This window comes from Lycorma delicatula, chromosome 6 (assembly GCF_047948215.1).
Source record: "Lycorma delicatula isolate Av1 chromosome 6, ASM4794821v1, whole genome shotgun sequence".
NCBI classification, from domain to species: Eukaryota; Metazoa; Arthropoda; class Insecta; order Hemiptera; family Fulgoridae; genus Lycorma; species Lycorma delicatula.
This window is the reverse complement of record NC_134460.1, coordinates 93,660,578-93,679,037: the sequence shown is the minus strand read 5'-3', so window position 1 is coordinate 93,679,037 and position 18,460 is coordinate 93,660,578. Positions and strand designations below refer to the sequence as shown.

The 18,460-nt window shown below is 26.7% G+C and overlaps 1 protein-coding gene across 2 annotated transcripts in view; it reads left to right on the top strand.

The window, feature by feature from the left end:
- Window positions 1-8,173, top strand: part of oxt (Xylosyltransferase oxt) — a 49,766-nt gene extending 41,593 nt beyond the window's left edge. Inside the window, exons 15-17 of one of the 2 annotated variants that reach the window (XM_075368122.1) lie at window positions 2,622-2,792; window positions 6,557-6,718; window positions 7,923-8,173. In XM_075368122.1, coding sequence (XP_075224237.1) covers window positions 2,622-2,792; window positions 6,557-6,718; window positions 7,923-7,929 — 340 coding nt within the window. In that variant the 3' untranslated portion in view covers window positions 7,930-8,173. Of the gene's footprint in view, window positions 1-2,621; window positions 2,793-6,556; window positions 6,719-7,456; window positions 7,872-7,922 lie in introns of those variants that run through there. The other variant, XM_075368121.1, reaches the window with a different exon arrangement.
- The last annotated feature ends 10,287 nt before the right edge of the window (window positions 8,174-18,460 follow it).

Genomic DNA, 18,460 nt, shown 5'->3' with positions numbered 1-18,460 from the left:
TTATTTTATTATTCTATACTTAGGTTGATCGGATTAATATAATATATCTATAAATATATTTCACTTTCTTGTGGACACTACAACTGTTGTAATTTTGCGCCAATTACTTTTAAATTGATAGATAAAATATAACGACCCAAAATCTCAGTCGAGTTTGTTAATGGGCAAAATCAGACCATGGGGATGGAAATGGGGGATGTTTTTCAAAAAAAAAAAAAATCACTATAACTTTTTATTAAGGAAAATATCGAATTCATTTAAAGTTCCTACTATTCTTTAGATAAGGGCTTAAAACTTATGTAACTAAAGTTTTTTTTATATCACCAACCATTGGCCCAAGGGGTGGAAAAAATGGGATTTCGAAGACAAAAAAAATTATACCTCCCTTAATAGGCACAGCATTGAATTGGTTTAAAGTGGTCTTAATTTTACTAAACATGTCAAAACAGACATCTTTCTATTCAATTGAGCAGCTTTGGCACAAATTTTATGACCATTAAGTGTACACTCAAATCATCTGTTAAAATTGTATATATGAAACTATCACTAATCCCAATATGATTTGCAATTTCTCCGATGGTCAGCTGACAATTTTTCTTTATAAAACTGCACTTTCCGTTAATGACATTTGGATTCAACTTGTTAACAGTCGTTATCAGCACTGGCCACTCTTAAATGAAGTTTGAACATTTTGAAAATTCATAGTTATATCACTGTTATCCCTGTGTATAAGACAGGTACACTATTATACAAACTGGTATAAACAGGTACACTACTGTAATCCCTACAGTTTCATTCCTAAAAACCTGTTTTATCTTAAGAACTTTTCACTTTGGATATTATCAAGCTTTTGTCAAAACTTGGTACTTCAGTATTGCTCAATGCATTTCATCATACAAAGTATGCTGCAATTATCAATTATTACACAATGGCTATTGCCATTAAGTAATAAGGTCACAAAAAACATCATGGATTTAAAAAAATATTGTTACGTACTTTTTGAACAGATCTTCTACAAACACTTAAAAACAGTGTAATAACAAATAAACAGATACAATTCAAATCTAATATTAGATTCAGCATCAACTGATGCTGACCATGAATTAGTGGTATCACTGAGGATGACCATCCATAGTAGTGACTAAAATGTTTGATAAAATTTAAAAACGCTGGTATTAAGTTAATTTGGTTCAGTTTATAATAAAACATTAACAATTCTTTTTTAGAAAAATGATTTTACACATGACAAATGTAATAATCTTGTACTTATTGACTAAATAGAACAAAAAAATTATTTTTACCCTTGTTTTATGCAAACGTTTCTATATACTAGAATATGCAAGTAATATGCTTTGGTCTTACTCTTGAGTTTCTGTAGCTGGTGCTAACCAACCAAGTGCAAACAATTAAATCATATTATTTATTAACTAGTAACAATAGCTGGATAAATCATTAAATAACTTATTGTTTTGACATATTCACTACTGACCTTTCAGTTGAGAATAACTGACTTAAAGTTAATATTTTCATCGTGAAATTTCTAAGCTTGCCTCGCAGTGGATTTCTTTTTTCAATTTACTAATGGAAAATCAGTATTACTAATTAATGTTACAAAGGAATTTTACTTACTTTGTTAAAAAAAAATCATGGTTTATATTTTAAATGCTGAGTTTTTTCATAAGAAACTTATTTCTAATGAATTATGAGGCTTAACAGTTTTTGTATAACTATATTGTTTTTCCTGTGTAATTCGTACCCAATGGAGTCATTTGTTTCTTATTTTGTTCACTGGCACACTGTTTATGTTTACAATTAATTATACTTGTTTTATTTTTACTGTTAACATTAAAGTTACTCCCTGAATATATTTTGGTGAAAGACCAAAATGCTTGAATAGTTTTGAAGCATCTGACTGCATCACTGTAATTTTTATATCATCCCAGCTGCAGTTTTCTTATAATAAAGTAGGGAATTTTTTTATTGCTTCAGAATGTTAGGATTTTAATTTAAGGGTTGTCACATTCCACAAGTATTCAAATAAATAACGTATTCAAAAATATTATTTATTAAGCCTTAACAATAGACATTTTTTAGAATTATTTACAGTTCTGTCTAATAAAAAACATAAAATTTGTTGATTTCACTATAGATTAAAGCTAGAATATTTGTATATTATTATTAAAGTATTTTTAAGGGATAGTTAGAAGATAGAGATAGATAGAAGGTTTTTTTGAAGATTAGTACAGGAATTAGAGAAAAAAAAAGTATATATATATATATATCTTCCTTATCTTTAAAGAACCAAAACAGTGTAAGATTAATGTAAAAGTATTATTTTTATTTACTTAAAGTATGTAACAATTCACTTAAAAATAGAGTTTCTTTTTTTCTTCTCACGTCCATTAATAGTCTTATTGCATTACTTGCAGTTAAGAGGTTTATTAGAGACTAATTTATTACAATATCAGTGCAGGTTCAATAGATATCCATAATGTATGATGTTTAGCTAGGCAGTAACCTAATTTCAAAGCCTTAGGTATTAAGAGTAAAGATTGTATTACCATTCTTTATAAAGTATAAAACATAATAGTGATAATTAAGCATTTTTGTTTGTGTTGCAGTTTTCTGCATGGTGGATCAGGGCAACCTTATAGAGCAGCTTCAATAACAGAGTGGAGCAGTTTGCTTAGAATATCAGAGCAAACAACTAGTGCCTTACATAGGAAAGCCCTCCTCAATGCAATGAGGTTTGGCAGGGACCTCCTTCAGTGGATAGATAGCCTTACTTCAAGGTAATCTATTCATTTAAGTCTATATATTCAATATCAATAATTAGTGTTTAAAACAGGATCAGTTAATGATATTCTTTTATTTACAAAAAAACTACCTGATCAATCATAACCAAATTTTTACCCATGTTCTTAGCATAACTGAAAAGGTTTTTAGACATATTTTATCTCAAAAAAAAAAAGAAATATATATATAATATACAGATAGATAGATAGATAGATAGATAGCTAATTATATAATATAAACTTATTCAGCCACTCCACAAGGTACAGAATTAAAGACATTCTTACCTTCCTTTTATTTCCACATTAAAGCACTTTCGGGCATAAGCTCATCTTCAGTAATGTATTTTTTCTAAATTTTACTTTTTACATTTACACTACAGATAACATGATACGGTAAATATTTTAGAACAAATATTTGTTGTCAATAAAATAACAATTTTTTTTTAATTTTTTCATTTAAACCGTTATTAAAATTTTCCTTCACCATGCTACCTATATGTTAATACAATCCTGTACTGATTATCTAATTTATTTAAAAATTCCTTATCAATTTATTACCAACTTAAATATTTATAAGAATGTCCCTATCAAATTCTGTCTGCAGACTCATGAGGCCGAATTTGCGTTTATATTTATATATATAAAATCTTTCTAAAATTTCTAACTTTTATTATTACTACCATTTCAATGTTACTATGTTAATTGAAAAAGTAAAAATTGAACACGAAAGTAATAATAAAAAGTATTATAACGGTTTAAATTTTTTAAAAAATTGGTTTTTTATTGACTGAACAAATATTTGTTCTAAAAATTTGAACGTATCATGTCGTTTATAGTGTAAATGTAAAAAGTAAAAGTAAGAAAAATAATTACTGAACATGGGCTTATTCCCTAAAGCGCTTTAATGTGGAAAAAAAGGAAGGTAAGAATGTGCTTTAATTCTGTACTTTGTGGAGTGGCTGAATAAGTTTATATTATATAATCAGCTAGATTTTATATAGATTATGTGAATAGATTCAAGACTATGCACAGTTAGGCTAACGAATTTTCTTTTATCAAGTTAATGAACTAAAAACATTGACCTTTTAACTTCATTTTTAATATGAGGAATAAAAAAAGTCTATTGCTACTAGGTTAGGTAAATAAAAAGGATGTGTTATGACTGTTTTCTCATATTTAAAAAAAAGATGATTAATTAATTGCAATTTATCTGCGAACTTATTATCAGCATGGAGCATCCATTAGGTTCCACTTCAAGCTTCCGGCCTTTTTTTTATAATAGCATCCAGAGGACATTTAATTCATCAAGATAATACTCCTTATTCATTGTCTTGCCTTCTAAAAGAAATTCATAGTGAACAACACCGTCAGTTGAAAAAAGAAACTATTGACATGATTTTAAAGTTTGACTGCACTTGTCTTGCTTATTTTAATCATGGTTACTCTTTTGACATCAGTTATAATGATGAGCTTTTGTTTCAACATGTTTCTACCCATCTCATCTCTAGTAATGATTTTTTTTTTTAATTTTTCATTCTTGTTAGTTATATTCAGAAGCTCTTGGCTTCAATCAACTCAGTTCTGTTTTTGCCCATCAATCAAAAAATGAAGTACAAGTCATGCCACATAGTTCCTTTATTGCATGCATCTTTAGCTACCTTGGAGACAGTTAAACAATGCTCAGAACAAATGAAATGTCAACTTGCAACAATTTTATCAGTTTTGTATGTTGAAGGTGTACGTGAATGAAGATCATTATCGGTTAAAGTTTGGCCATTTTTGAAACGTTTCCACCAGTTGTCCATTTTGTAGCTCATTCCCATATGGAAATTTTTAACATTTCAAATGTTTTTGTAAAGGGTTTTCCCAGTTTAGCACAAGATTTCATACCAATCTTTTGCCTATGAAAATTATTCGCTTTAAATTCAATAATACTCAAAGACATCAAGTAACAAATGATGACACAAACAGCATAGTACGATGACTAAACACAACACTACTACATTTTGGTTTTCACTGGACTCCTAATCGAAGTTGTTGCTAGGTCACAGAATATTACTTATTCATCATGAATAACATGCTGTTAAGCAATTAAAAATATAATATATTGTCACACAGTTTAAAAGTTTGAGAATCTAAGGTAAAATCTTGTTCACCTGAAAACATAGATTCTGTAAAAGCTGCAATGCTATGAAGCTCTAAAGCTGTTTTCATAGCTGTAAATCTGCCTATTGTCATTCAGTTTCACTTGGCTAATTTAATGTTAATGTTTGAAGGATTATTCATAAGGATGTACGCTTGCTCCATGTAAAGTTCAAGTATTGCAGACATTAAATGGTGGTGATGAAGTTAATCTTAAAAACATTTTTTTAGTTTTTAAATTTTGTGCTTGTTAACAAATATGTTATTCATAGTATACAAATGAGTGACAAATTACATTTCTACTTATATGGATATATGAATAAACAAAACTTTCATTATTAGGCAACAAACAACTTTAATGATTACACCCTCAAAAGTCATAATTTGTGCAGTAGCATTCTGTGGCACTGGTTCATATTTCTGAGAATATTGATGGGAATGCTATTATGGAATTGTCAGAATGATAATGTCCAAATGATTGAAGAATTTTTGTTTGTGAGATCATTGATCTCAGAATACATGATTTTTTCATGCGAGCCTATTTGAAGAGTAAGGTGCTCAGTGATACCACTCCATAAAATTTTGAAGAACTCTTAAGAGAAAGTTATCACAATTCCTGAAAATTTTGTTACAACATGTAGTAGAAAGCATAAAACTTGATTTGAAGAATGTTTGAATCGAAGTAGTAGTTCCCTTCAGGATGTAGTGTTTAGAGTTTAGAATTTTTTAAAATTAACAATTAAACTGCCTAAAGTGTAGTTACATTTAATTTTTAAATATATAAATAAAAAATCATTACACTTTTAAAATGACCTGTTTTATGATTTCCCCATTACGTATAAAAGAGTTACTTTTTTCTATTCCAAATCTAGTTAGTTTTAAGTTAAATTGGATAAAAAAAAAAAATAATGAGATATATCAAAATTAAATATTTCATGATGTTAAATTGCAATTTCTTCCTAATTCAGAGAAACAAAATACATAAGTATAATTTCTCTAAATATAGCAAAAGTTGCATATTATTCTAAGAATAATGAATAACCTATGCAATACTAAATATCAGCTTTGTAATAAAATTAAGAAAGTATAAAGTATAGGATCATTATATTATCCTATAATATAATATAGGATAATGGGAAAAAATTTATAAATTTAGGTATTTTAAAAAGGATTCTTCCTATTAATCATTTTGTAAAACTATTATTACCTTGAGTTGATTTTTTTTTTTATATAAAGAACAAGTACCAATTTAGTATTGAAAATGTATGTAAACTGTATATTGTTTCCAGATGACATTATTATCCTTAACAAATATGAGGATGACATTCTATAAATTAGTTCTGCAAATTAGCAGAGCTTTACTACAACTTCAAGGATCAGCATCAGAAACTAAAAAAAAATTAACTTTGAAATTGTTATTAATTGAATAGTTTTTGTGAATTTCTATTATAACCTGTTTTACCATATCTTATATGATACTGTTGAAGATATAACAAATCAAAAAAATTCAAATGCGTGGTTTTACTTTAAAAATCATTATGTTAAAGTAAAAAGTGATTAGAATGATCTAAAGAATTGATACAAGGGTATTCTAAAGTTCTATGTATTTTTGTTTTTAGATTCTATAGAGTAATTGAAACTTGTGTGGATGATAACACTGAGCTGCAGTTTTGTAGACCAGTCACTCTAGAGCCTTGTAGAGGAACTGCTTGGAGCTCATTTGCACCTGATCCTAAATCTTATTTACCATTAGATGATCCATCTCCAGTTGTCTTAAGAAGGTAGTTTTAATATTATAATTTAATTTAATAAGAAAAGGAAAATTTGAAATAGTTATTCTGAAACAGATTTTTGTTATAAATTAAAGATACCATTGTTTGCTATAAAATTAACATAAAATACATTAATGATTGATTATAAACGTTCTTGCCTTATTAGGCTTTTTGACATGCCACTACTTTATCAAAATTATAAAAAGTGTTAGAATTTGATTATAGATGAGCCACAGATTTATCTGATAGATATCTGAATTTTTTAACCTTTTTTTTTTTTTTTTACAATCCCCCTCAATAAAAAAAGAATGTGGACTAGAGTCGACATTCAACCAATTGTGAATGTGTCAACCAAGCTCTGATAAGGAAGTTACGTAACCAATTGAGCTGATACTGCTGATATTGTCAACCTTGCTGACTGATCCAATACATTAGTTTGTAACTGTTTTCCATGATATTTATCCATTGGAAAAGTGGTCAAAGATAATTATAAAAGAATGTTAGAGAAAGGGGACAATCAAATCTTAAAAGGATTACAATCCTAGCTAGAGCTGTTTTTGCATATACACTTTTATTATCTTGCACAAGACAATAACTGTCATTATTGTTTTAGAATATTTTTAAAGAACACTATATTTTTAGTTTGCATATGATTAATTTTTTTTTTTTTTTTTTTTTGTATTCAGTTTTCAATAAATATTTCTTTTGTAAATAAATTTTTATAATTTTATTTTATAATCTGTTTAGTAAAACTCAAGAAATTTATCAAAATGAATGGTACAACCATAGTGGAAAAAAGGGAAAATCATTGTTGCCAAGATTAACTCCAATGTTCTCATCAGATGGAAAAAGAAATTTATATTGGCCTTTGAAAAGGAGTGAATTATAAGATTTTTTTTTGTGAGATTTAATTTTATAAGATTAGAAGATAAATTCTGCCTTATTATTGGACTGAAGAAAAAAGAAGTATAGATTCATGAGAATCTTTTGTAAATATGTAACGTCTTTTTTGTATATAGTTATAACGTAATAGACAAAGATTCAATAGCAGAAGTTAAAGTATCATAGTTTCTATAAGATTGGTGTTATAATATTTGACATGTGTTAATATTTATTTTGTTATTTTCTGTTATGTATGAAATTAAAGTTTTTAAATTCCGAAGTTTTTTTTTTTTTAATATTGCATATTATAAGTAATTTTAATTCTTTTCAGATGGTGACATTGGAAGATGATGTAATGAGTCATTTTTTAAATAATTTTGAAGCACACGGCCTACACATTGTTGTTAACCATAAATTGGTTGAACAGCTTTTATTTTGTAACTGATCATTGTGATAATTACAATTAATAGTATATTTTAATATTTATTATAAGCAACACTGGTAAATAGTGATTAGTCATAGTTATAATTAAAAATTATTTATAAATATAGATTATATTTTTATGAACATTGAATGTAATGATGAATTTATAATAAGCTCATATGATAATTTTAAACAAAGTTAATTATATTAGATTCTTTTTGAATCATGTCATTTGTACTGCTGTTCTTCATAAACTGTCTATTTCTATGGCATTGTCTTTGTCTTTGTCTGGATATCTCTTTATCTCTTTTTATGTATTTTAGCCTTTTGAATGTTAGTTAGGAATTTATTCACTAAGTTATATAGCAGTTGCCATTTATTTTCACATGACAATTTTTTTTTTAATTTTATAATAAATAACAGGTTATTTTGTTTTTTTACTTTATTTTTAGAGCTCTTCTTTTACAATTTAACTGTTATTGAATGGAGTTACAAATAAATTTCTTTATATTTTTCATAATAAAATACAATTTTAATTGAAGTTGTGTTATAAAATATTATCTTTATTATATGACAACAAAAATGGTGTTGATTTTGTGTTTCTTAATATTATATGAAAATTATATGTTTGCTACAAATAGACTTCTGTTCTTAGAATCAATGGCACTATATTAATTCAGTTCCAAAAATTTTGGTAGTCCATCCTGATAATTTTGATTGAATAAATAAAGATAGGATCTAATTAAATAAGATACCATATCAGTACTTAAATAAGTGACCTGTAGGTCTCTATTAACTAAGCTGCTTTCTAGAAATTTTTTCACGCTACTTCTACTGATGCCAAGTGATCACAGATTTTATCGTAATTTCTTTTTTTTGCATAACCAATTTACAACGTCTAAAGCAGTAATCAAGGTTGCTTTTTTATATTAGTTTAAATAAGTTACTGATGTATTTCTACTTTGTCTTATTTTAAAACAATTTATATTTTCTGCATTTCCAGTGTTTTAGGATGTAAGGGTTTTTAGAAATATTACATGTAATGTGATTACTTACAAAAGCTGGTTAATTGTTGTAATTGTTGCTGGGTGGTGGTTTTAGCTCTTATTTTCTGTAAGAGTCTGGCATTTATTTTTCCACCTATTATTTCATCTACTCATCTTTCTTTATAAAATACATGCATGAACATGTTAAGGTCATGATAGTAAAAATAAAATTAATCATCCAGCTTTATTCAGGAAATACTTTTTAAAATATGGAATCTATTAACTTATTATTATGCTAAACTTAATTTATTTTTTTAAGTAATAACTTTAGTGTAAGGGACCTTTTTAAATAATAAAAACAAAACAGATATATATATATATATATATATATATATATATATATATTTTGTTTTTAGAAGAAAAACATATAATAAACTGCTCAACCATAAACTGAAAAAATCCATTGGTTAATGTATTAAGAATCATTAGGTGAAAATATGACAAGACTGCCAACCTGTGATTCAACCTTAAACCAATTATGTAGCAGTTTAATCTCAGAAAATAAAAACTTATAAGTGATATTTTGAATCTTATATTTCCTCTGTCTACCTACAGTCCTTAATATAAGGCTGATTTTGGCACTAAAAATCAGCCTAAAAAAAGAACAGTTTTGCTGGTGTTGAGATTGCCAAATTTTATTTAAATGATTACTTGAAAAGCATTTTCTGTTACTTCTAACTTTGCTTGTAGGGGTTTATGTTTTTTGGTTGTTTTACTACAATATTGTTTCTTAAGTGTCAGATAAAACACTTAAGAATTCTATGGGTAAGTATTGATTTACCACATAAATTAATCTCTTATGACAAAGAACCAGCTATTCATTAGTTTAAAAAATAGTCTTAAATCTCTGTGTTGGCACATTAATTTTTTTTTTTAAATTTGAACTTTACCGTTAGTTTAAGAGATTATATGCACTCAAGTTTGAAGCATTATAAAAACCAATTTATTTATGCAGTTTCAAAACAAGTCATATTTACATAATTTTATTCTGTATTTGGTGTGATGTAGAAATTTGTATTTTATTAATTTTTTTAAGGTATGTTTTTGCTGTGAGAATTGAAACAGACAAGTTTTTTTTTCTCTTACACAGCTTGATATTGATCACTTGCTATTAAAGAATTGGTTCACCAATTCTACTCAAATTTTTACACAAAAATAACCCATTCTGTTAACTTTTGAATCCTTTAAATTTCACATCTCCATCTTTATAAACTGTTTAATCTTTGGAGCATCTGGACCAGATTGAAAGATATAGATATATTCCTTTAATATAGGTGAAGAGAACTTTAAATTTGACTTTTAATGGATTTTTAGAAATATAATAACTTATTTAATTTTGATAATTTGACAGATTTAAGTGCTTGAAATTTAGGATTTAATTGTCTTAATTACAATAAGTAAACATTGACAGGCCAAGCCTGTATTTTATATTATGCTTGTGTGTGCATAATACGCAGAGTTTACATAATATTTTTAACAACTAATCTAACAACACTTCTCTTGTAGTCATTTAATTAATAGTAATATACTCAAAACCAGTCAAATTACTGCTCTATTTTATTTGTTTATGGTATTAAAGTACAAAATAATGAAGTATTATATGAAATAATACATTATAATAACTTACATAAAACACTAATACATACAGATGTGTATGAATAACATATGTACAGATGTGAATTATTCATTTTTAAAAGCAGTTAATTCCTTCTAAAAATATAATTTTATAAAATGAATCAATTGTCCAGTTAATGTGGTTTATATAAAAGTCTTTTGTTTTGATTTGTAGAATGTATTTATTATGTTAATCATTAGAAATTGATGTAACTGCTACGAAAAATATAGTCATCAACCAGTAATTTTTGTATAGTTGTTCAAAATTAGACAGACAATTTAGTCTCTTTTTTTATTGTGTCATATAGATTATCTTTTTTTGTTTCAAGATCTCGTTGCTCTTTTGTAAGATGTTCATCAGATTTGGAACCCCCTCAATCCCCCCCTCTCACTATAACAAGCAATTCATATTACTTTATGTTACGATTCATAACAATAGCATTCATAATCAATGATAGCAATTCCTATCGATTTATGTTAACATCATTATCATTCAAAAACAGACTACGCATTGTTTTTCTTTTCAATAAATGAGCACATGCATGATCATATCATCACAATCTCTTATCAATGCTGTTTTTAAAAAAAACATATAAATGTTGTGTAGCTAAATATGGTTTTATTTGCATTATCTGAAGTAGTTTGTATCTTTATTGTGTTTTAAAATATGTCGAACACTTCATTTACCTCTGATGAACTATCAAAATATACTCGTTCAATAACAGAATTTAAATTGTATTTGAATTTTATTTGTGATAAAAAAATACTCTGTGTATTTGGCCAATTCTGGAAAAAATAAAAATTGTCAAGAAATGATGATTTTTTTTCCTAAACAAACTTTTATAAAATGTCATTATTATAAATTTGAAAGTACCTTGCAGCCTCAAACTAAACAGTTTTAATATTATTTTTAATCAGGTGTTCTAAAAAAAAGAAAATCACTGACAGATATAGGAAGTGAACTGACCAGGAAGTCTCATTAAAACAAGAGATAAATTATAAAATGACCATGCTGTGTCTAGCAGCAGTATGACTCATAGCTCCATCTTGTTCTAAATGTAGCTGTTCAAAGTTGTAGATTTTTAAAATTTCATAAATACCTAACACATCACTGTAGTGATTGCCTGTAATATTTACTGCTTGCTCATCACTGTCTTCAAAAACTTATGGACTTGTGTTTAGAATCCTGAAATTAGGTCACTACCTTAAGTGAAGCTACTGTTGGTAGCTCAACTAAGTGTTGTTGTTCATAGCCCAGTATCAATAGTTTTGTTTAAACTGCTGTTAACTTGTAGATGAACTTCTACACTCAGAACGTTATGTAAAGATCAGGATTCTTTTCTGTCTGGATTTTCTTCTTAACTCTCAATACATTAGTCCTACAAACCTTAGTAAATTATATCAGGAATGAATGTGTTAGCGCTTAGAAAGAATCTGTAGAATACAGGTATAATTTCTGGATAATTATTCTTTAGTCCATAAAAACTCCAGACTAAATTTTGTTATTTACATCTACATTAAAGCCCTAGTTGATTGTATTTGTAAAATCATCTTTAGTGTTCCTCATGAAAGAGAAGCTCATTTTTGAAGAGCTATATTTTACTAACCATTTAGCAGGAAAAATTGAGTTTTAAGTGGTCATTAAAACTTGTCTGCATTGCTGTTGTGAGTTTCAATGTGGAGAAAACCTGTAGGAATTATAGATGATTGTATATAAAAAAATTCCCACATTTTTTTGTTTGTTTTATTGGTAGTGCAGTTTCATTCATTCCCTCGCTCTTTAACCATTCTTTTAACAAAAATTATATAAAAATAAACATAAGTTTATTAAAGGACATAATTTTTTGCATAATTTAAACATTATTAGTTTCTTTTAGTTGATTTTATTACAGAAATCTATTTTCAGAAGAATTACAATTTCACCTGTTATAAAAGTTAGGAAAAATTTTTTTATAAGTGTTTTAGCATAACCATTACAGTGTGCACATGAAGATTTATAATTTTATTTAATAAATTGGAAAAACATTATATAAGAAAAAATTTCTATTAAAATGGGTAGGAAATCTTTATCATTATCTAAGATAAAGAGTCGTGTAATTATTAAAAATAATTAGATATTGGAAAAATGTAAGGAATTACTGCATTGTACACCAAAATGAATAAATGTACTGTTTTCAAGTAGATGGCCAAGTTTCTTTGCAGTTCATTGGAAAATTTTTCTTCACAACCCTTTTTTCATTGAAAATTGAAATTATAAAACTATGTGTACCATTATAATGTTATTAAAGCATATAGCACATTACAAAAAAATATTTTGTGCAAAAGCTCATATAATGTTTTTTTATTATCACTGTTTTACAACCAAGAGCCAAAAACATTTCATATTGAAATGACAAATAAAACTACATTTTCTTTTAATTATGTTATAGAAAATTTAAATTACACTACTCAGAATATTTATTATTTTCTTTAATTTTACCTTCAAACTGATTAAAACTCAACTTATTAACACTTTAAATACTAGCTAGAATGGTATAAAATTTTTGTTTGCATCAAGTAATTAAATATAATTCTTTGAAAACAATTTTTTATGACAATTTTGAAATGGTTAAATATTAACAATTTATTAGGAATTGGCCAAATAAAAATATTGTTTCTTATTTTATACATTACATTATATATAATTATTAATATCTAAATGAATTTTAGAAGTAGGATGTATTTGATATTAATGAATAATAAACATAATATAAATTCTAAAAATGAATGAAATAATAAATATAAATAATTGTGATTGATACTTTATAATTAGTTATTCGTAAATATTTCTTTTATATATATGTTAGAAAAAATGTTTGTAATATTTATATCATAATTTGATTATTTTATTTTTCTACATTGTATTTATAAATTGATATTTTTTTTTGTATGCCCGTCTTTATTAATTAGTATAATTTTCTGATAAATCTTCATTACTATTATTAATCTTATTTTTTCAACAGTAAATACTCACACAACATTGGATCTGATAAAACCTAAAACCTAGTTTTAATAATTTTTATTTATATTGTTAATGTGTTCTGTTCTATATTTACATCATAAGTTTTTTTGTGTTCATTAAGAAATTTCTATGAATGATCTAATGTCAGGGTAATTTTTATTAAATCAATGTTACATTCAATTACATTATTGGAATAAACTTTAAAGAAAAACAATGCAATAACCATTAGTTTTATTAAAATACTTGAAAGTGAAACTTTACTTGAAAGTAAAGTATTTTTTTGTCCAATTTGCATAATGACTCCATACTAATTTTATTTGATTCCCAGAAGACTAGCTGTATAGTTAGTCTAAAACTGATGACAATCTACATTAAAGGGATAATCAGTTAACATGATAGCAGGATTTAGCTGATGCTGTTGTACCTGGTTTCCTCCACTTAAAAGTAAGTTTTTTAATTTTTGTTATGTTTTGAGTGAAAATTCTTATATGGTTTTATTTTTTCTATTTTTATAAGAGATTTTTTAAACTCTTATGATATTAGTCTCATTTAAGTTATCATTCTCTGTATTCTGTTTAAACAAGCTATACTATAGAAGTCTGGTATGAAAAATTTTATACCACTCAGATAGTTATAATTTTTTTCAATGTTCATACATATTTCTTGCCAATACAATCTTACTAACATGATTCATGTATTTTGAATAATTTGTATGACTTGACACTTGATATGTAACTGACTTCTGTAATGAATTAGGTCGGTAAAAAGTATATAAAAAATTGTGTTTACTGTTTAAATGCACATGATTACTTGCACAGCATTATTTCTGATTGTTTCTGATTTCTGATTTCTGATTGTTTCTTCATTTCAGGATCATGTGAAAATCCTCCAAGTTTTATCACAAGTTTTACTTGTGATAAAACTTTTTTGGAATGATATTCCAAAAAAAATTAAGTCATCTTTTCCATAATTCAGAATTTTGTAGGTAATTTCTGTCCACTTTTCTTTTTGCTTGTGAGTAGGATTTTTAGGGCTATTTTAATTGGATTTTTTCATACAGTCCTGGACAAAATTAATACATCATGTAAGATTTTTCAGTAATTGTAAAAAATTTATTTTCCTCTATATGTCTGGCTCATTTCTATTACTGCCATTCTTTGCATCAATATTTTTACCAAAAATTGGTGTAAAAAAGATTTAAGGTAAAAAAAAAGAAAAATAACCAAAAATAAGATAAATTTGTATTAAAAACACAAAGTTTTATTAAACAAAAAAACAATTTAACAGAACTTATTATTGAATAAATATGTTTCATATTTGATTAATGAATTAAATAATTTAGTAACGAGTACAGCCACTTCATGCCCTGATTACTGCTTCCATCCATCTAAGCATACTTCAAATTAAGTTTTGGATTTCTTCCTGATCAATTTTCTCTCATTCTTCTTTTGCTATATAACATAGCTCTTGAAGATTCACTACATTACGTTGTTGAACTCTTTTTGTAAGCATAACCCAAACATGCTGAATAGGATTTATGTCTGGGTTGTTGGCCAGCCAGATCATACTGTTGACACCTACATCATCAAAATACTCTGAAACCCTTCTTCTATCAGCATGTCATGCATGAGAATGAATTCTCTAATAAATGAAGCAAATTACTTCACATACTTTTAAACAGTCAGTTACATAGGTATCTGCAACTAAAGTTCTATATTGTACTACAACTAGTTCAGTACAGGCATTGAAAGAAATGCCACCCTAAAACATTTTGGATCCTCCTCCAAATAGGACTTTCATTGAAATGTTGCATTCAGCAAATCTTTCTCCTGGCTTTCTCCATGTCTGCTGCTGCCCATCCAGAAACAGCAAACATATTCCAGCCTCATCCATGAACAATACTCTCTTTCATTCTTCGATCATCCATCCAATGTGTTGTTAAGCGTTAGTAGTCTGGCCACCTTGTGTTGTCAGGTAAGTAGTGGTTTTTGCAGGCACCTGGTTGCTTAATCCTGGTTCCCTAAGTCTTCTTACTGTTCAGTCAGATATTATGACATGAGTAACTTCTCACAGTTGTTTATTTAGTTCAACATTTGTAATCTTCTGGTTTTTCAAAGTAATAATTTTAATGAAATGTTCACTTCTGTAATCAGTACAGCATATCTTGCCCAGGTCTCCTTGTATGACTACCAGTCTCATTGAATTGTTTCAGCATTCGACTTACAGTTGATTGGAATACTCTAATAACTGAACAACATATCTCTGACTCTAATCCTCATCAAATAATGTAGTAGCCCTAACAGCTTCCATTTCACTTAAATTAATTTAATTTCATTTGTAGCTCTGTTCATAATTATGTACCTTACTCACTGTGAAGAGGGCCAGAAATATAAATAACATCTTTTACAAAAGTTAAAGATCACACTCAAACCAACAGACCACTGTACGCTGTTAAAAGTGCAGAAAATGAGATATGAAAAGTTTAAATAATGTAAAAACATGAAAAACTATTGTTATCCAAATAAATCAGCTGATAGGAGTTATAAGGCTAGCAATAGAAAGCAATATAACCACTTCACTTGCAGTCATAACTAAATTAATGTACACAATTAAAATTATTTAAAGTAATGCATTAATTTTGTCCAGAACTGCATTTGATTTATAATATTAAATTTTTCTATCTTGTCTCTTCAGCAATAATTGCAGTGTTTGCTATCATTTAAATGTTGACATCAGTTTTTATAAATGATTTAGTAGATAGTTTTATTTTTTTTTAATCTATTTTACATGTGTAGATATCGACAAATATTCATCATGATTTATCCTTCAAAAAATGTTATAAAAAACTCGCATATACAATTGGCATCATTCTTATCCACCTTCTTTAATAAATTTAAACATGCACACAGTTAATTTTTTTTTAGTTTAACCTAAAATTTCAAATTCACACATTAACTTTATTTTTAAGCTTGATATACTTTTTGCAAAATAATCTTACTTTAGAAGTTTATTCTCTTCAGACAATGCTAGGATGTAAAAAAAAGTAGCTAAACAAGATGAAATTAACTAGTCTTTAATGTGGAAAGATTCAAAATCAAAGACTAACCCCCTCTTCTATTCGTGCCATGCAATTCACATCGCAAGTATGGTGATAATCAAGTCCCATTTTTAAACTCTTGCACCATGTATTTAATGGATTAAAAGAAGTTATTTTAATTACTTTGAATCAGTTTACTTTTAATCGAACAACATTTAAGGAGTTATTTCTTTAAAGTTTTTCTTATTTATAATATTTTTTTAATCAAATAATTTTAGTGCCATTATGTATTTTTTAGATTATTATTTTAGTGCCATATTAGGATATTAGATTGATTTACTGATAATATTGAATTTGTGTTAATCAAGGTTTAATTTATTAAAGACGTTAGAAAATATGCAATAATTGTTTTTGCTTGTTAGTTCTACATATTTGATTAAATACATTGTATTTCATGTAATAATTACTTAAAAATATTATAGAATTGTTTGTATTTTTTGTAGCTCTTGAAATTATTGCAGCTCTTAATTATATTTTCTTCTGTTTGATTAATAATCTTTTCTTTGGAATATTAGTAGAGAATGCTTTCATGGATATTTTCTTCTTCTTGTGTGATTAGAATTAATTTTATTATTATTGGTATTAATAATACTCAGATCTTCTCTAATTCGTTCACAATTCTAGTTATCACTTTATATTATATAAATTTATATTTTATTGTGCTGCATTGTTTATTTATCTATATTTAATAATTTATTATAATTGGCATTTTTTCATGTTGTGAATAAAATATTCAATGTATTTATTACGCATTTAATAATTAATTGTATATTATATCATTAATTTTTTTTTTTTTTTTATAAAAGTGAATTATATTTTAATTATTATATATTGTGCATTTTACACTGTATATTGAATTTCACAAGATTGTTTGGAAGCAGCAAGTTTATATTTAAGATTTTTGAATACTAATCTGTTATTATATAAATGATTCCATAAAATCTAATTATGTATAATTAAGTTCACGTACTTTTTATTATGAAATTTCTTTGTTTATTTTGCTGAATCTTAAATTTTATGATAAAAAACATCAGAATTTTATTCAGGTGGTTAAAAAAAAATTTAGTGCAAGTAGCTAGAGACTTGTTTGTCAAAATCAGAACAAAACAATGAAATGAGAATTTTTTTGACACAATTGTTCAATGTGTGAATTATATGTGAGGTAACACAAATTGATGCAATTCTCCAGTCTTGCCACATTCTCCCCAATAGTTTTCTATCTCTTGACATACTATTTCAGAAAATGAACTGTACAGCTGTCTAGTTGAATAATGAAATTTATTTTGTCTTGGTTGTAGTGAAGTGCATTTTTCTAGCATGTTCAGATATTTCATTACTATAAATGAATTATTGGGAAAAAAATTGCCATCCGTATACTTGTGTACAAGAGATGATACTGAAAACATTAACTTTCAGTGAATCATATTGTTGAGGACGTTTAAATCTTCAGTCACCTGTATTTTGACATTATGCTGATTTATTCTACCATATACGAGGTACGACAATAAAGTAATGAGACTGATGTGAAAAAAAAATGCTGCTTACCGTTTTAGTCATGTTTAGTGTTGTCTCCTTCAAAGTAGTTCCCCTCTGATTGCACACACTTATTCCAGCGCTTCTGCCATTGATGGTAACATTTCTGGAACTCATCTTCTGTAATATCCTCCAAAACCCTCGTCACAGCTTTT